This window comes from Gobio gobio, assembly GCF_949357685.1.
Source record: "Gobio gobio genome assembly, chromosome: 19".
Lineage (NCBI taxonomy): Eukaryota > Metazoa > Chordata > Actinopteri > Cypriniformes > Gobionidae > Gobio > Gobio gobio.
This window is the reverse complement of record NC_137112.1, coordinates 31,267,899-31,288,352: the sequence shown is the minus strand read 5'-3', so window position 1 is coordinate 31,288,352 and position 20,454 is coordinate 31,267,899. Positions and strand designations below refer to the sequence as shown.

General features: G+C 39.4%; 1 protein-coding gene across 3 annotated transcripts in view; it reads left to right on the top strand.

The window, feature by feature from the left end:
* Window positions 1-20,454, top strand: part of srgap2 (SLIT-ROBO Rho GTPase activating protein 2) — a 114,910-nt gene that overhangs the window by 73,418 nt on the left and 21,038 nt on the right. For all 3 annotated transcript variants that reach the window (XM_079844357.1, XM_079844355.1, XM_079844356.1), the window contains 7 exons: window positions 6,578-6,640; window positions 10,021-10,236; window positions 11,579-11,707; window positions 15,626-15,847; window positions 17,268-17,369; window positions 18,375-18,572; window positions 19,958-20,042. In XM_079844357.1, the coding sequence (XP_079700483.1) occupies window positions 6,578-6,640; window positions 10,021-10,236; window positions 11,579-11,707; window positions 15,626-15,847; window positions 17,268-17,369; window positions 18,375-18,572; window positions 19,958-20,042 (1,015 nt within the window). The remainder of the gene's footprint in view (window positions 1-6,577; window positions 6,641-10,020; window positions 10,237-11,578; window positions 11,708-15,625; window positions 15,848-17,267; window positions 17,370-18,374; window positions 18,573-19,957; window positions 20,043-20,454) is intronic.

Here is a 20,454-nt window from a genome sequence, read left to right as displayed (position 1 = left end):
CCTCGCTGACTTTTTTCTCAGAGTGCCAGTTTTGACTTATTGTGACCACTTTTGAAAAGGTGCGCTAAGTGGGATAAGGGGTGCATAATTAGCATGAGCATTTAATGCTAGCTTCGAAAAGAGCTGACGGGTGCTGTATTACATGGAGTTTTTTTCTATTTTGTTTTCATCAAACAGTTATGTATGTATTTTATATGCTTTACTGATATTTATGTTAGGGCTTCATGACCATATGGTTCATAACCTTCTTGTGTGGATTTTATGTGATCTACTGCTCTTTAAAGCTGATATTGAGATGATTATAATCTAAAATCTCAAGCTAAAATTCTGTATCCTGTCAGACAGGTGAGGTTGATAGATGTGAGAGAGCATCCAGCCTTTGGTGTCTCATTACTCTTGGCTTGTGTAGACTGGTTAGACAGGCAAGCATGTTCACTATCTAGACCCAGAGCTGTGAAAGAGACGCTTTCTGATCCATGCGTTTCCTGTCTCCATTGGTTGTCCAGGTGAATCCAGTTCACAGAGTCAAATCTAGGTTTGTTTAGTGAGAAGATGAGGGAACCTCCACAGGTGATCTCCTTAAAACAAGCATAGTTAAGAGATGTCCCATCAGGCCATCAGTTGAGCGGGAATTTTGGTACTTTATAAGAAGCTCATTTTGAATGATGTCCACTTGAAAAGACCTCTTGGTCTCAACGATGTGTAATTTAAGGTTCAATGCAAGATTGTGCTCTAAACGTTTCTAAAAAATTTAAATCAAGAGGGATCTTCATTTTTGAACAATTTCCCCCCAATGTAACTTAACAGCAAGAGTCTCTCAGACCCCAATCAGCACTTCTTTTTCTCCGGCTGTCTTCTTTGTCTGTTCCTCAGTTCCTGTGAGAGAGAAATGAGCCTCCCTATCAACATTCTTCTCAACTCTCTGGCTCTCTCTCTCCTGTAGTTTAGCTCACCCGGCCCTCCATGCTGCAAGAATAACAGGCCTTTAATTGAACGCTCCCGGCCGGCCTCTCTCTGGAGGCTTCCTGGGAATCGCCGAAGTCTGTGCGATTGGACTTACCCCACATCCTAGTGCTGCACACTCCCCACCTGTCTTAAAAGCGCTACGACATGCTGGAGAAATTCTGCACTCTAAATGCAAATGCAGTCAAGGGAGCCGTGTCCGGAGGAGGTTTGCGGCTTTATTGAACCACAAGAGCAGACACACAATAAAGGAAAACACTGTAGAAAGAGAGGTATGGAAGTGAAGTTTTGGATGAATCCTTTCCTCTTCCTCAGTGCCTAATCAGAAATGTAGTGCAATTTAATTTGACCACTTTTAGCTTTAGTAATATAATTTGATATTGTAATCTGGTGACAAATAGTGGAGATGCACAATATATTGGTACCATAATGATAATCTGGTAAAAAATTGTAAAAAACTGCCACCCGGTGGCCTCAGGAAAACAGCGAATAGTGAGCACATGCATTTAAGCGGGTAACTATAGGAGAAATATTGTAAAATCACTTCGATGTGCCATACTTCCTGCTGCCAGCAGGTGGCGCTTTGACTATACCGGAATATTGGCACCTAGATGTCTTCAGACCAGGACTATTATGAAACATGTGAAGTTTAAGGCAGAATTGACATTATATGCCTGAGTTACAACAACTTCCTGTTTCGTGGCGTAAATTGCATACATTAGCACTTAACCAAGTGTTGCAAGATTTAATGTTTCTAGCATGTTTGGTACTTCGTGGCATATTTAAATATTTTAATAATTGTTTCAGGGAGTGAATTACAGTGTAAAGCATGCCATTTCCTGTTGGCAGCAGGTGGCGCTATGACTAACTAAACATTGCCATGTAGATGTCTTCAGGCCAGGACTATTATCAAACGTGAAGTTGGGGGCAGGTCGGACATTATGCCTGATTCATTAACAGCTTCCTGTTTCATGGCGAAACATCGAATTTTGTCAGGCCGTCACAGACACACCCTTCAGGGAAAACTCAAGATCTTCACAATTTAACGTCGCAAAGGCCTTTAGGTTAGACTGTACTTGTACACGAAATGTAGTGCGAACGGCGATTCATTGAAATTGTGTAGGTGGCGCTATCGAGAAATTTTGAAACCCATATATCAGAAGTACATTTTCACCATTTCTGACGAGTGTGCAAAGTTTCATGAGTTTTCATGAGTTTTAAACAAGCATGTTTAGGCCGTCAAAAATGCGATTATCGACCATAATGTGAAAATAATTAGCGGCGTATCTTTATCAGCCAGAATTTGAATACTGGTGCATAGAAGTGTTTGGCAAAGTTCTTTGGAATCTCATTTAGTGCCACTAGTGTTGCCACTACAGATTGCACTACTAAATGAGCGATGACAAAAATACACATTTATTAAAAACAGACATCCTATGACGATCATTTTTATCCTAATTTCATGCTCTCATTTACTTTGTTAATATATTGTCTAATATATAATGTGCATGAAAGTCTTTCTCTTTATTAGGAAAAGTCACTAAACTGTGGAATATTGACTTTTCTTTAGACTCCAATAACCAACAAACAGACATATTTTTAATGCATTTTTTAGCTGAAGTAGCTTGATCACTTTACATAGCATTTTGAATTAAGACAAAGTTCCCTCAGTTGAATCGCATGCTCTTGTTTTTCGGAGGGAATTAGAAGCAGAGGCACTGTTGATGGGAACAATCCTTTGACATGTGACGGTAACAGTAAATCCTCTCACAAACACCCCAAATTGAGGTTTCTGTGACAGATTTGTGCAGAACCAAAACCAATCTCCTGCCAGGCTCACAGACAAATGTGTGAGCTTTTTCATTTAACAAGTGCATCTTGTCATTAAGGCTCATAAATCCATGTCCTCCCATCCCAAAGTCTCTCCTCTGTTGCCCAACAGATTTATATAGCTCTTCATGGAAAATCTATAGTTTACTCCCAATTTTGGGGTTCTTTTTGTGTGTTGTCTTTGGAGTGTGTCTCTGAGCAGATGGAAGAAGGCAGCTCTGCCTGGTCCGACCGCACTCCTGAAGATCCATTTCACCGCAGGAGTGTTATGCTGCTTAGAGGGGAAGTGTTATGTGTGTCTGTGAGCAACGGAGCAAGAGAGAGGAAGGATAAATGGAGAGGAGGAGTATAGCCTAGACCCAACAATCCTAATAGAAAGAGCAGGCTGAATAAATCCATCAAATTCTCCTTATTGGACTGATCTCAATAGGGATGTGTCATGGGGTGTTTGACTAGTCATCCGACAACCAACAGGGCAGGCAGGAGCCAGCAACCCGATGCACGTGTTTCCCCCAGCAGGTCTGTAAGCACAAATGAGCTTACACACGTCAGCTGGGGAGACCAAATGCTTCTGAACTATCTCCCACACCTTGACACATGATAGGAACACATGATAGGAAAATGTCAAGTCAAGTCACCTTTATTTTTATAGTGCTTTATACAATACAGATCGTTTCAAAGCAACTTTACATTTTTAAATGAGTTAATTTCATCTATAAAGCAGTTCTGCAACATTCTCATAAATAAAGAATTTGAATGTTTGTTTGGAGGTATTTTTAGGTGTGTCCAGTGTCCACTGAAGAAGTCCACTGTCCACTGAGTTTATTTCCAATGATGTTATTACACCAGACATCAATGGCTTGAGTGGACTATTTTGGGGTACATGAATACCTGCAATATTGAGATTATGGTTGCTAATTTTGTGTACCTGTGATTATAGGAAAAGATTAGCAGAAAAAAATCTTCTCCCTCTATCTTCGATCCCCACTGACGAATAGATTAACTTTTTTAGCTCTAAGGCATTAAGGCAATTAAATATTTAGAAATTGTCCCAAACTTTAAAACAAAATGTGCTTTACTCACGGGCCATCACATGGTATGCCACAAATATTCTAGATTTATAATTTGTTTCTTTATACCATAATGCAATAAAGATCTATCTATCTATCTATCTATCTATCTATCTATCTATCTATCTATCTATCTATCTATCTATCTATCTATCTATCTATCTATCTATCTATCTATCTATCTATCTATCTATCTATCTATCTATCTATCTATCTATCTATCTATCTATCTATCTATCTATCTATCTCTCTATCTCTCTATCTATATATATATATATATATACACACACAGTGGCATGAAAAAGTATGTGAACCGCTTGCAGAATCTGTGAAAATGGGAATAATTTTAAATAAATAAGAGGGATCATACAAAATGCATGTTATTTTTTATTTAGTACTGTCCTGAATAAGATATTTTACATACAAATGTTTACATATAGTCCACAAGACAAAAAAAAAAGCTGAATTTATTAAAATAACCCTGATAAAAAGTTTCTGAACCATTGATTCTCAGTGCTGTGTGTTGTTCCCTGGATGATCCACGGCTGTTTTTTTGTTTCGTGATGGTTGTTCACAAGTCCCTTGTTTGTCTTGAGTGGTTAAACTGCCCAATGTTCTTCAGAAAAATCCTCCAGGTCCTGCACATTCTTCAGTTTTCCAGCATCTTTTGCATATTTGAACCCTCTCCAGCAATGACTGTATGATTTTAAGATCCATCTTTTAACACTGATGACAATTGAGGGACTCAAACACAACTACTAAAAAAGGTTCAAACATTCACTGATGCTCCAGAATGAAACACGATATATATAATATATATATATATATATATATATATATATATATATATATATATATGTATATATATATATATATATATATATATATATATATATGTATATATATATATATATATATATATATATATATATATATATATATATATATATATATATATATATATATATATATATATATATATATATATACACATATATGGCGACACAACACAAAGGCTTCTTGTTTTGCCATTATTCATTATTTTACGTTTGATAGACCTCAAACATGCTTTGAGAGATGTGGTGAGTATCTCCACAGTCACTTCATTCCCTGCTCTGAATCTGGGCGTTCTTGTGCATTCTCACATATTACTCAGTCCATTGCCTCCAAATACAACACATCAGACCTTCATTATAAATGACTCCCCAAAGGGGATCCCATAGAGGACGCCTCCCATAGCCTACTCATCCATCTCAGTTTTCAAAAGGTTAAAATTAACTCCAGTCTTTCCATCTTTGACAACAGGAAGGAGATGTGTGACTGCACAATCACTGTTTGTGAAGATTGACAGATTGACTGTTTGTGAAGACTTTCTCAAAGCACTTACACCCTTTACTACACCCTTCTGTCTTTTATGCCCATGCACACACTTCATCTCCTTTCAGTCACATATTTCCTTTCTCTTCCATCATTTCGTCACTTCTCATCCTCAAGAGCTGATCTATCCAAAAACACCCATAAACCCTCGTTCAGACTTTCAAAGAGAGGAAAAACCCACAAAATTGTCAATGTGGGTAAAAGAGAAGGAGTAACTGAGTAAAAGCCCTCAATGAATGCTAGACATCTTCTTGGCCGGCTCTCAAGTTATCAGCCCACAGCAATTGAAGTTTGGACTTGAACTTGCAAGCACTTCATTTTCATGTCATGCTGTGCCTTCGCTTCCCAACTTCCTCTTACAAGATACAGCATCCACCAGATCGGCGAACCACCATTTCCAGCTTTTGAACCTCTTTATTCTACAGTCTCTGAGAGGAAGTCTCATCAAATTCACAATTAATGGTTTCCAATGTCGGATCAACTGCACAATATTTTTTTTACATTCAATGTAAATTGATATTTAACTGAAATTGAATGCTTTTACATTGCCTATACACTTTCTTTAACAACTTTAATAGCAGTATAACATGTAGATGCAAGTGCACAAGTGGAAGGAACTACTGTAACTGTAAGTGGCGACTCCTCCAACTTAAATGGATAGTTCACCCAAAAATAAAATGATAATTTACTCATACTCATGTTGTTACGAAACCTAATTCTTCTGTGAAACTCAAAAGATGATATTTTGAAGAAAGATCAATGGGATTCAAAACAACATTGGTCCCCACTGACTTTCATTGTATGGACAAAATCACATTTAAGTTTGAAGAAAATCACACAGGTTTGGAACTACATGATGGTGAGTAAATGGTGATAGAAAGACAACATACATTGGTGTTTGCAACCCATTTTAAATCCATAATATGATGTATTTCCAATTTAAACTTGATATTCAAGTAGAAAAAGAAGCTTTGGTCACCGTGCAGTTTTTCTTGCTCTATGAAAACATTTGTATGGCCCCCCGTATTTTCTTTTTGGTTGTTCCCAATTGCCCATAAGGTTAATCCGGCCCTGTGTGCAGTGGTCCAGTATATTATGACGGTTTGGGCAGGAATGTATTGAACTAGATGTATTTGGGGTTAGCTGGTGCTGACCTCCATTACTGAGAGGGCAGATAGGCGTCTCATCGGTCCGTCTAACAGTGACAGCCTCGGGGCTCAAGGCCCATGAAGGATAGTCGGTTGTAATAGAGAACAGGGCGCTACTGTTAATCATGATCTACACTATTATCTCCCTCTATTTGTCTTTTACTAATGTTTTTTTCTTTTCTCTTACAGAGTAAAGAGGTGGGCCTCCAGCTGCAGGAGGATTTGATGAAGGTCCTCAACGAGTTGTACACGGTAAGATTCAAACAGAGCTTAGTCGAGCGTAACAACTTCAATCTGAGGCGATCATCTTTCTGCCACATTTCCATGTTCCATTTTCTGTTTGTATTGCTTTCTACCGCAAACTTCAAATGGAGTGCAGGTACATCCTCGATTTGATTCTCTGATTCAGTCGAGTGCTTATGTTGGTCTCTTGTGGTGGTATTCCAATCAGTGTTTTTGAGGCAAGGGGTTGGCTATAGTTACTTTTTCTTCTTGTTGAAAACATTTTGAGAGCTTTTAGTCACTGTGTACCTCCTGTGTGTGATTGTCCGATTTGTAGTTTTTGAAGGGGCCTAGAAGGCACCATTTGAACGCCTCCTAATGTTCATATGGCTTAAAATGGATGTTTGTGTGTATGTTTGAACGAAATGTTTTACCAGACAGTCGATGTAATTCATTAGTAAAACAGAAGGACGTGAACAAGTAGTGAATGATAGTTATTATAGTGTTCAGCCAGCAATGAATAACCTGCTGGCACGCTGGTTGACTGCTTGCAGCCTACCTGAGGCTCTAAAGCAGATCTATTGCTTTTGCAATGCCAAAGAGGAGCACTGCGAGTACGAGAGCTCTCTAAATGGTGATGATGCTCTCAGAATGGTAATGAACAGCAACAGTTGTGGGTCGGAAGTCTGGAATCCAGTCTCACCCTTTACTGACTGTAATCCTAGAAGATTTTATGATATTCCAGCTATTCACATGGACAATGTGAACAAGCTTTGTTTCCCACTATGGCACTTTCCATGATTTGCTTAATTATATTATATTATATAAATAGTTTAGTTTATATAAATAACTTTTTCAGCATTTACATTCTAGCAACAACAAAATAAAAACTTTCATGGCAGTTAACCTTTGTTTTAACCCTCAGTGGCAGTATGATTCCCGTTTTATAGACTTAGCTTTGCAGTATCCGTACCACCGCAGAGACCCATGTTCGCTGGGAGAGCTGAAAATAGAAGTTGTGCATGGAAAATTCAGGGATGATTCAGTGGATTCTAAGTAATGTTATTATCCTGCTGTATAAGGGAGTGCATCAGGGTTGCTTTCTGATACAAAGTGCAGTGTTGCATCGGGCTTCCACACATCTTTAATTTGTGGCACAACTAAATAATCCTAATGATTTCAGGGTTTTATTTTTACTGGGAGAAGAAATTAAATTAGAAATGCCCTTTGCACATATTTATGTATTCCTTGTTTTTGTGGGGGAGGAAGGAGTAGTTTGGGGTTTTTAGGGTGGGGTGTTCTGGGCTCAAATGTGGTAGGAGGAGAACCCGTGATATTGGCTTACTTTGAATGGCGACTGGATTCCCCCCCATACAAATCCACACATGGTCTCCTGGGAAATGACTGTAACCCATTTCAATACTCTATAAAAAGTAAGCAAATCCTTTAATTAAAGAGTTAAAGATGATGAAAATAAACCTGGCACCATTTTTAGTGACATCTGTGCTTTATATGAAGAAAGGGAGGAATGAATGGAAAAGCTGATGATGATTATCTCAGCCTTTTGGACCTAAGAGGAACCTCACAGGGCCGAAAATGGTGAAAAATGTGATGAAACGTGTTTCCTCTTCACTTTTTTCAACAGTGGCTAGTTCAGTAGTTCACCCAAAAATGTAATTCTGTCATAATTTACTCACCCTCATGTCTTTCCAAATCCGTGTGAGTTTCTTTCCTCTGTGGAAAAAATCTTGGGTGAACTGTTCCTTTAAGAATGGGAAAAGAGCCTGATGCTTCTTTGCACTTTACAAGAGCAAGAAAAGGCCATTGAGACCAGCCCACATGTATGTTTGCCAAATTCCTCTTGTAAGTGTTTCCTATTAATGATGACATTGCAAAGAGCTTACTAAATTTATTATGCCCATCATGGAGGCTGACACCCTCATGAAAGCCAGTTTAAATGGAGGGAAATGGAGTCCATTAAGTTTCTCTCTTTTACAGACAGGGAGTGATGGCTTGGTATCATCTCTCCGGTCTTGGCAGAGTGTTTGATTGCAAGCACAAGAATGGCGTCACTCTGTGACATTCCTCTCAAAGGAGCAGAAGTTTGGAATGAGATCCTCCCTTCAATCCCATTCCTAAATTTAGCATCTGCTGAATACTAACTATCAAGCTTGGTGGCGTCTTCCAATGCTTGGCAACAGATGACAGAGCCAAGGATCTTTCAGTCTTTCTTTGGACTTACATGTTAACTGTTCTTTATAGGGGTCATTTTATTTTTCACCTACATTATAATGTGACTTGATGGGGTACTGGGGCAAGAATTAGTAATAAGGGTTAATAAATTGGACTCGGCAGAGTGGCTCTGCTGGAGTTTTAGTCCTTGATGGAAACTCATGGTGCAATATCCCGTTCCCTCTATGCCTGCACAAACACATTGCGCTAAAAAGTTCTGTGTAACAAAGTTTGTGTGTGGGTAAGGAAGAAGACAAGGGGTCGGCTTGCTGGAACTCGGAAAGGGTTTATTTTCTTAATAACTCAGGTAACAAAACAATGTGCACATCGCACAAATCAAAACTCAGTTTCTCTGTAACTTCTTTGGTTACTTAATGTAGTTCCTCTCTGCAGTGTCCCAGCTCGAGTCCCAGCGTGTGTGTGTTTGTGTGTCTCCAGCTTCTCTCTCTGCCGTCCTTGTTTTCTGGATGGCTTATAACCTGTCTCTCCACACCAATTACTGAAACAAGACGGTATTCATCATTTGCACTTGATTCACTTACATGCCGCTCGTCCTCTGACTCTCTCTCCCGTCACAGACCTCGCTAAACCACGCCCCCCTCGCCACATTCTGCATGTCTGGTTGTGAGTATAAGCATAGGTGTGAGAGATTTCGGGCTCGTAGCGGTTTCTTTGAGTCGGTTGTGTTGTGAATAACTGTGTGCTGTTGAGGCTAAAAGGTCACCAGTTCAGATGTTTTCCTGTTTCAGTCTGATTCTTGTCTGTAGTCAATCTTTTCAAGCTGCCTTCATGAGCATGACCACCTGTAAGGATCCTTATTTAAACAAACCACCACGACACAGATGTCAAAGCAGTCTGACAAATATTTATACTTATGCTGAATCGTTTTTAACTGCCATCATATTTCTCTGCAAAATCCAATTAATCTAATCTAATTAAAACTACATCCCAGCCTACATTTCATGGTGTGTTCAATGTAGTCACAAATGGGCTTGAGGTATGGGCCCTGAATGGATTTGTCCATGGGTTCCACGTTGGCCCATACCGACATGTGAATTAGCTCATAACCCCATATCGTGTCTACATTGGCCCCACCCTGAAATGTTGGCTAGGATGCATTCACCCTAAGCTAAACTTCATGCACATTTAATGTACATTTCCTCTTCCTCGCTGCACAGGTGATGAAGACCTATCACATGTACAACATGGACAGCATCAACGCCGAGAGCAAGCTGAAGGATGCAGAGAAGCAAGAGGAGAAGCAGATGAGCCGCAACGTCCGACACGAGGACAGGCAGACCCCGCGCTCACCAGACTCCCTCACCAACATCAAGATCGAGGAGAAACACGTGCGCCGCAGCTCCGTCAAGAAGATTGAGAAGATGAAGGAGAAGGTGAGCAGCGAGATCAGAGGATTCAAATGAGAAGGGGTTAATGGAAGGAGAGATCAGAGTTTCTTGGACAGTTTAAGCAGAGAGAGTGGAGGAAAGGTGAACGTGGGTAGAAGAAGAATGAACAGATGGAGGGGGATTTCAGAGAAATGGGAAAGGTGATGGAGTGGGAGTTGAGAGAGAGAGGGGCTGAAAGGAGCTGAAACCACTGCCAGATGGTGTTGAGGTTCCCAAACCTGATCCTGGACAGCTTTAATGACCTGTTGATTGTGGTTTATCCAGTGTATAACATGTATAACATCAGATATGTAATCCATGCTTTTCTTGGCTAAATAATACTATGCTTATAAAATACATGATTCTGATTGGTCAATCACGGCATTCTGCACTTAAATTTATTAATTTAAATGTATTGAAATTAAAATAAAAAATTATCACAAAATTAACTTTTTTTAGGGTAAGACAAAGCTTGATAGTATTGGTTAATATAGTGATTATACAAATTCCAGGCTGCAAATTCCAGAAATTTCCAATTCGATATGGAAATCCTTAGCACTAAACGGCTGCTTAATTCAACAAAATGAATGGCTCCACCATGACTGTATACGCTGTGTAGTAGAATGTCATTTGATGATGTAATGAGATGACATGCGGTCAGGGGTCAGGCATTAGCATGTCTGGGACAGATATTGTTGTCAATTCATGTCTTTGTTCTTCTGGAGTCCTCTGGTTACCATCTCTGTCCAGTACCACCAGCTTACAGAATGATTGATGGGATCATCTCTGGGTTGTTCCAGGGCCACCTCTGTTTCCACAAGACCAACAGCAGCTCCTCTATGCGTCCCACTAGAGAGAGCCTGTGGTCATCCCAGCAGCATTTACAGATGGAAATCTAGTGCAGTTTGTGGTGTCAGCTCTAAAATTTCCATATTCAGGGAGGGCTAGTGTAAGCTAAACAAGGTGCCATCCATCATGAACTTATGTTTGATTTTAACTTTAAAGTTTTTGTTCACTCAAAAACAAGAGGTCTGTCATTATTTACCTACACTCTTACTGTTCCAAACCGCATATGCTTTTATTTCTTACACAAAAAATTATGTCTTTCTCCATATTCCTGTGACACAGGTTTGACTTTGTAAAGTTTGGTTTTGCGACACTAGCAAACCAATGACGTTTATAAGTATTGACATATTTGATAGATTATCAGTGAAAAATTACTTAAGCTTTGGAGCCCAAGAATTCGAGTTAAAAATTGATTTTGGTACTTATATCACAATGAATCTTGATGAATCTCTGAATTCATGAATTGTTGCCTCATCCTCCTGTTTTTACCTTTTATTCTCAGCGGCAAGCAAAATACACTGAGAACAAGTTGAAAGCCATCAAGGCCAGGAATGAGTACCTTCTTGCTCTGGAGGCCACCAACAGCTGCGTCTTCAAATACTACATCCATGATCTGTCTGACCTCATAGATGTAAGTCGACCTTTATCTCATCACTATAGCTTAAATATAGCCTTCACTATAGCCAGTTTGTGAATCTTTAAGTGCTTCTAGTGTATTGTTATGAAGAAATAAACTAGAAAAAACAAAACAAATTTTGAGCTAAATCACAAGTATTCTTCCTTAAGCCTATTGATATTTGACATCATAATGCAGTTAAGGTCTTGATGTTATTTTAGCATTATTTACTGTATGCACTATTATAGTTTTTATTAATATTTTGAATTAGCTTTTGTTTTTTATTTTAGCTTTTTATTTTTATTTTAGTAATTTTGTTATGTACTTTTAGTCTTTTATTTACTTCAACTTGAAATTATTTCAGTTGCCAAGACAGCATTTCAATTCTTTCTTTTTTTTCATCTAATATTTATATTTTAATTTATTTAAGGTTTATTTCAGTTACTGAAAAATATATTTAAAAAAATAGTTTAATTAAAATTTTTTAGTTAACAGTAACACTGCTTTGAAGTAGTTTGTTAGGGGTTGTTAAAAACGTACCTGTCATTGGTGTCAGTATATATGCTAAACAAATAGCTGAGAAATATTAGAAATGAACAAGCTTGGAGCAGATAATGAAATGTGTCACGTTTGGGTGCTATAGGTGTAGCACATATATACGTGTACAACTATATAAGTAATCAAATAAAGACGAAAAACTCCAAGAAACTCTTTCATACAATAATCCACAGAATATAAAGCAAAATAATGTGGGAAACACTTCCACAACACTAAGACGAGAACGGACAAAGAACTGAACAAAACAGGGAGTATATACACACAGGCTTAATGAGTTAATTAACAGAACGACTGGTGAATGGAATTATTAATCAAGGGAACAACAAAACTCGGTCACACAGAAATAAAACTCACAAAAAAACTAAAACAAAACAGGGTATACATGTTACACCCCACTCCGGAGAGGCACGTCCTTGCATTGTAACAGTCCAACTGAGGATGGAGGGCGGGTCCATGAGGGGGTGGCGGGAGGAGCAGAGGGAGCCGGATGATGATCCAGCTAAGAAGGAGGCCCACAGTGGCGTTTTGGGAGGGACGACAGCATGGGGATGGATGATGGAGGCCGAGCCGAAGATGGTGGAGCCCTGGGCGCAGGCAGTGAGCAGATGGAACTGGGCGACACCGCTGGTCCTGGTGGCCATGATGGAGCCACAGTCATGAGCGCTAGACCAGGAACTGGGGTACCAGAGGGAGAGTGGAGCCAGATGGAGCCATAGGTGTGGAGAGACGGAGCGCAGCGGATGGCTGGCAAATCAGTGGCACAGACGAGGTGACGTCCGTCTGAGGTGGAGCCAGAGGATCGAGGGTGCCCAGTGAAGCTGTAAGGCCGATGGCCATAGGTGGAGCCGAGGGGGAAGGAGCCAAGGCGGAGGAGTCCGGACGACAGGCCGAAGTGCTGCTGGAGACGGAGCCAGGGGACACCTTCGTCCAGGAAGAGCTGGATGCTGGAAGGCCCGAGATGGATCCACGCCACAGAGGGGAGGCAGAGGGACTGAAGGGAGACAGCGGAGACTGGGCAGAGGAATTGGCTGAAGTTTGAAGAGGAGGTAGGAGATGGAGGCTGGGAGGGATCATAGGTGACGCAGGAGACTTGGAGCTGGGCAGGACCAGCGGGGACAGGAGAGACAGGGTAACATTCTCTTTAATTATCCCGGGGATCGTACACTAGGAGACATGCCTTGGACTCCTCGCTTAGGCTAGAGTAGTAGAAAATGCAGAGCAAGCGGTCCGGGTAGTGAGTCAGGCACGCCAGATGAATAAAGTCCAAAGAATGGTCCTCCAGTAACTGAACTGCAGGCAAGTCCACGGTGACTGGGGAAGGAAAAAAATTAAACAAAAATGGCGTAAAAAACCCTTCTGTTTAAGGTCCGGTCTTCTGTCATGGGTGGGACCTTCACCACCCGTAAGACCTTCATTCATTCTTTGGAACACAAATCAATGTTTTTGATGAAATCAAAGAGCTCTCTGACCCCTCCATAGACAGCAAAAAACTACATCTCAGCAATAATTAATCTGCAATAATTAAATTATTATTATTTTATAAGTATGTCTTTTCATTCTTTTTTTGCAAAAGTAATTAAATTAAGTAATCAAATTACACAATTCAGAAAGTGCAAATTACTTTACTTTTGTTAAGCAACCCATCTGAATTTGATGTATAGACAAAATTACAGAATGAATGTTAATGTGATAATATCAAATGCAGTAAACTTCGATTTATGCTTCCGGTCATGTGAGAACCAACTGGCACACATTTTCATACCACGGTACTTTTTTATGACCTGCGCAACCCTAAAAGGGCGTTTAAGTGTGATGCCCTGAATATGCCCATGTATAGAGTGTCCCACAATGTATTAATACCCACTGACAGTGTGCTGTCTCATCAGGCTTCTTTCTTCGAGTGTGACCCAGAAGGTAGACCTGTAGTAGCCCCCTGTGTGAACTCCGCACTTGTCCCAATGTATCTGCATCAGACTCATAACAAGGCTCCTCCTCATATTTCCCTCGATTGCGGCACACAGGGGTCTTCTGAGTGAGCATGATGGATTTAGTCTGAGCAGTCTTTCATTTCAAGCAATCAGAGTGTGGAAGTTGTACTTGGTTAATAGCCAAAAATGGGTTTCTCAAGGTGTGTTAAAGCTGCACTAGGTAGTTTTTGCTCTCGGGGTCCCCCTACAGTTGGGAAACAGTATTGTCCTCTACTACTGTCGTAAACTGTCATTCTACATCAGGGGATGCATCGCACGAGCATTTGTTGACATGACAACTATGATAGCCCTGAACACTGCAGCAGGAGTTCACATGCAGGTGTTCTGCTTGCGTCGCGTGTGAAATGTCTTCATCCCAGGTACAGTGACATATGTTTCAGCATGTCATATGAATATAATTTCATGGGTTTTATTTTTTTCAAACGCCAAATGATCGCGATGCTCACGTTTACAAGCCAGCGTCATTATAGTAGCCTAGTCTATTGGTTACCGTTTTACGGAATCTATATGATACTTCAATTCAATGTTTGAGTGGTAGGTAATAACCATATATCGTCAATATTATAATATCAAGCTACCCTAGATGAATCTGCAAATTTGAAAAATCAATTTGCATTATAGCTTGAGGCAAGACAAATAAACCAATATCACAGACATGTTAGGTATCCTAAAATATGATTTTGTACGTCTTATCATATGTATTTACTTGCAAGAATGTAGCCCCTCCTCCTTCAGCTCACGCCAACGAGCAAACGCTGGGCCAATGTTGATCCTCGTCCTGCCTTTAATCCCATCACTTTCTCGTTTCCTCTTTTTGCTTTCCTCCGACAAAACCTTTGCTTTCTTATTTTTCTGTGCTGCTTCGGCCATGACTATAACATTCGGCAAACAAATGATAGTTTGGCTCACACGTCCGAATTTAAGGAAGTGGGGGTGGTGGTGGAAGTGACGTATATGCCGTAAAGCAGTCGAATTTTGTAGTTCTTTTTTTTCTCGGGTTACTACCCGAAACCCGAAGTTTAAAAGTACGATTAAAAACGATACAGACCCCGTCAGGCTATGGCAGACGTGTCATTCAACCTATTGTAAGTCGATGTATCATCACAAGAGGTTTGAAAATATATTATAAAGGTTGAAAAGTTACCTAGTGCTGATTTAAGGGGGTGTACAAAGGACAGACTATTATTATTATTAATAATAATAACACTTTTATTTTATTTTTTAGTACTAATAAAAATGTACTTGATTGTACTTTATGTTGCTTTGGATGAAAGCCAATTGCATAACTGTTGTGCTTTACTCTTGATTTTACTGCCTTTCTCAACATAACATTTCCATCTGAGGCTTAAAATACCAACCAAATGCCATTTTTCTTCCCCTCTCTCAGTGCTGTGACCTAGGCTACCATGCCAGCCTGAACCGTGCACTGCGTACCTACCTCTCAGCTGAGTTTAACGTTGAGACTTCCAAGCACAGTGGTCTGGAGACCATCGAAAATGCTGCAGAGAACCTGGAGGCCAACGCAGACAAACAAAGGCTCATGGAGACCTACAACAACGTCTTTTGCCCTCCGATGCGCTTCGATTTCCAGTCTCACATGGGTGATATGGTCAGTTGGTGTGATTATTATTGCTTAAGACATGACACTGGTGAAATGAAGTAATGGAATATGCAGTGGTGGTAATTATTTTCATGCCCCAAGCAATATACCAAAAGCAGAGTCACACTGTGGGTAACCAATGGCACACACACATTCTTAAGCAAGTGAGTGCAGCTTTACTGATGCCAAATGCTTTTTCTCCAATATACTGTATCAGACATCTTGATGATATCAAGAAAGCAGCTCTGCTAAATACCACTTGTTAATACATGCTTCAGCGATCAGGCTTGTCTCTCTGAGAGGATGTGCCCTGCTGTTACATGAGACTCTTGCAAGACTGTCTCAATGCATGTCCAAACAAACCCAGACACCCCTAGAGGATTGAAGCATTTCTCAATCAGGTGTTGTACATTGACCGATATGTCTGCTGAGAGACCTCTGTTGCTTCAGCCCTGTATATATTGTCAGTAGACTGTCCAGTTATGATGTTATATAATATGTGGCAAGTTGACTGGTAGCGTTATAGGTACTTTAATTAATTTATGGAATCATAAAATCTTCAATATGTCTTAAAATATCACACAAGGCTCTTTTAAATTAATTGTTTTTTTTAGTCTTTTCAGATGTGTCTATTTTTTGCCTCTTGTGTCACCTAATGGTTAACACCATTTACAGCACCTATAAGCCAACAGTAAAGCTAATAAATTGCATTAGTTGCCATACAATTATTATTATAGTATTATTATTAATAATATTATTAATTCTGTTTATTACTTCTATTTAGTATTTTATTTTATTTTAGATGTCATTCCTGCCACTAGTGTCACAAAACCGAAAATAATGATTTTTTCGAAACAGGTTTTCTAAAAACTGTCTTTGGTCAGTCAAATGTATATCCCTGACTCAAACTCATGCCATTGGCTGAGCCAATGGTGCTGTGTTGGATTGTCAAACAAGCGATATTTTGATAGCATCACAAAGACACCTCTAAGTGTGAGAGGAAGAATCTTAACATTGAAAAAATGACACTACAGCTCTCCTAAAAGTTCACGTTTTCAATTGGACTAGATTTTTCCCTATTAAATCAATCAACAGTGTTTCTGCTGAGTTGAGCTTTAAGATGCTGTTTTTGTTTTTAGCTAACCTTGTATCAGGGTCCTGGATGTTTGTATGTGTGTGATGAACAGACCAGCTGGTTTTACCCAGTGCACATGTGCCCTGTCGTGTGTTAAGTCCTCAGGGAGAGGGTGGACCACAGTGAGCAAGATGTTCCCCAGCTGTTAGGGGCTAAAATGAGAGAGAGGCAGATAGCGGCTTGCTCGGGTGACTTCTTTCTTCGGATCACATGGGGACACTGCTGAAGATGGTTTTGCTTCAGTTCAGTTCATTCTATTGTTCTCAATCTCTTTCTTCTCTCTTTCTCCGTCAGGTGGGACATATGTGTGCCCAGCAGCCTGTGCAGGTAGAGCTGATCCAGAGATGCCAGCAGCTACAGTCCCGTCTGTCCACACTGAAGATAGAGAATGAAGAGGTGATGCACACATGGCCAAATAAATACAAGAAGATACTTAAATATAGGCATTTAAACACATGCCTACATGCATAACGTAAATATATATTTACAAGGCCTATACATTTGTACTCACTGATATTCATCTGCAATCATCTCTTCAAGAATTGTGTACACATTCATTCTTTGTTTATACGTGGCTCATCTCTTGTGCTGTCATTTTTGTCATCTGACACTTCTAAACATCTTTACACTTTATTCCACTGATTTCTATTGAGTTAAAATATTTACATTTATTGACAGACACTTTGCATAAACAAAACCCTTGACCTTGGCGCTACATTCATAAAATTCAATAGATCCCTGCCCCTTGAGTATTTTGGCTAATTTGATCAAATGTTACCAATAGGAGTGTAGCTCTGTTTAACATTACCATTAAACATTTATGTTGAAATCCATCAACTTAAAAAGTGAAGGTTGGACTGGGGAGGTAGCTTTATGTTGTTAATGGGTTCATGTTAGTGTTTCGATAAAGCATGTAACTTTCTCCTAGATTTGTTTATTTATTTATTTTATTTAATGGATCTTGTACACAGACCTTTGTGATTATTTAAAATACCAAAACCCAGAACGTTAGTTTCTCTCACACTGGAATTTTTTTTTATTTTGGAACAAATTTACCTAAAATGATATTATTTTATTTAAGGTTATTAGTCTTATCACACTGTTTCAAACTTTTTTTTCTTGTTTTAAAATATTAATCTACCAAAGTAAAGTGAGGTTTATGCTCATAAATAATATAAAAAACCAATTAGCCAGTGGGATAAAACATCTTAATATCTTATGCAATTTTGCTCCTCAAGTACATATTTCTTGTTTAAAGGATTTTTAGATATTTTTACTGAAAAACAAAACAAAAATACCAATAAAAATGATTTAATGCAGTGCACTATTGTGTACGAAATTAAATATCTTGATCGAGTGATTATAGCAGGAGAAATTACTGTTTCACTCTGTTTGTAATAGGTGAAGAAGACAATGGAAGCCACTCTACAGACCATCCAGGACATGGTGACCATTGAGGACTTTGATGTGACTGACTGTTTCCACCACAGTAACTCAATGGAGTCAGTCAAGTCCACTGTGTCTGAGTCTTTCATGAGCAAACCCAGCATAGCCAAGAGACGAGCCAACCAGCAGGAGACCGAACAGTTCTACTTCACGGTAAATAAGACGGAGAGTGGGAGAAACCAGTTTATTATAAGGTTACACGGTTGAAGAAATGGTATGGTGGATTGGACGGTGGGAAATCTGTAGCTGGAGGCGTGGAAGGACATAAAGAGAAATGGGAAAGGAAGGGTGATGAGAGGAGAGATAAGAGATTAAATGTTTGAGATACAGCTTAATGTCCTTTCTTCTCTAACAGAGTCTTTTAAGAAGCCTTTGATTGAGAAGACGGCAATTAGAGGAGACTGCTGCAGTTGACTGCTCTTCATTGATCTGTCCTTGTTTGTAGACCACTGAAACAATGTTGTGTTGAAATTCTCAACAAATAACATTACAGAGGAATTTGTTCTCCAGACAGATTTGACAAAATACCCAGAATGCTGTTGCAGTCGCATAGCAATGCACTGGGAGCCACCAAAAACTCCTTGGGGCGAGTTTATAGAGAAGACTGGTTACACGTTGTCAACATGAAGTTTCAAACATCTAATAAACCAATCAAACTGTATCAAAAATGGTTTGTGCAGTTCTATAAAAATGATAAATACAAGATATTAAAGTATGTGCCTGTTCAGAAATAGTTTTTTCTGAAATAAACCTGCTTTGAAAAATTCAAAACAAAAGTGAGAACAAAAGGACAATAAGAATATGAATTTCCATTTACTCTGGTCTCTGACAATCAATGAATATTGTCAATATGATCAATGAAGGCACAAGATTAGCAAGCAGAGATTTGTTTTTTGTCGCTTGATGTTATACAGACTGTTTTAGCACATCTCCTTCATCAGATCATAACCTGATGTTTTCCTCCCCTATACGTCTCTACTCTTTCTCTTTAACTCCCTATGTACATTCAGTATGTCTCTTTCTCTGCCAAAAGCACCATTGCATTGCTCCAAGTCTTGGCTATCCTTCCTGTGTCTGCATTACTGTTCCTGGTATGGCTGTGATATATGATGGATGATATTGTAAGCATCTGCCTGCCCAGCTCCCTTATTCGCTCCGCAGTTCAGGTTTCTTCCCATCAGTCTCCTGAACCCTCTATCTGTCTCTCCGCTGTCAGGTTTCCATCAGGTCAGGGTTCTCGCCCCCAAAGAGCCATAAGCTATTAGAGCACATAGATCCAGTGTCTCCCTGTGCTCCAGTGGATATGAAATTAATGTTTACGTCGACAAGATGTATAGTCTCAACACTACACAGCAAATTGAAAGGGGTGGAGGAAGGATCCTTTGCCAAAAAGTCGAGAAAAGGAAGGATGATGGATTGTACTGCTCACTTAATAGCTATCCAAATGAAATTTCTCGACAGTGTTTGCTCATAAGCGTTGAGATGAGATGATCTTGCAGTTGTGCTCGAGTTTAAATGTTTCATATTTACTGTTTCAGAAGCTGAAGGAGTTTCTGGAGGGAAGGAACCTCATCACCAAACTACAGGCTAAACATGAACTGATCGAAAAGACTCTGGGAGAAAGTGAGTAATCTTTCTCGAGTGATGTGTGTGTGTTTGGGGACATCTAAAATGGAAAAAACTAGCGTCATAAAATATTGTGGGTGTAATATTATGTTCATACAGCAGTTCATTATAGTGAAACAATATTAGATAACTTACATTTTAGAAACTGGATCAGTTGCTGTGAAAATAGTTCTACTTCCATCCAACGTACTTCTCAAAGCAACACAGTAGTGTTGTTTTGTTCCTTAATATATCAGTATTTTGAATGAATTGGTTGAGAAAATGATTCAGTGTGACTCATTCATAAAGACAGTAGCAATGCGATCAAATAATCAGTTAGTAATTAGTTTGATGGCTCAATCAGACTGATTGATCCGATTGCGCTTGCATTTTCCATTGAATTGGATGGGGTGGTTTAGACCTGAAATAA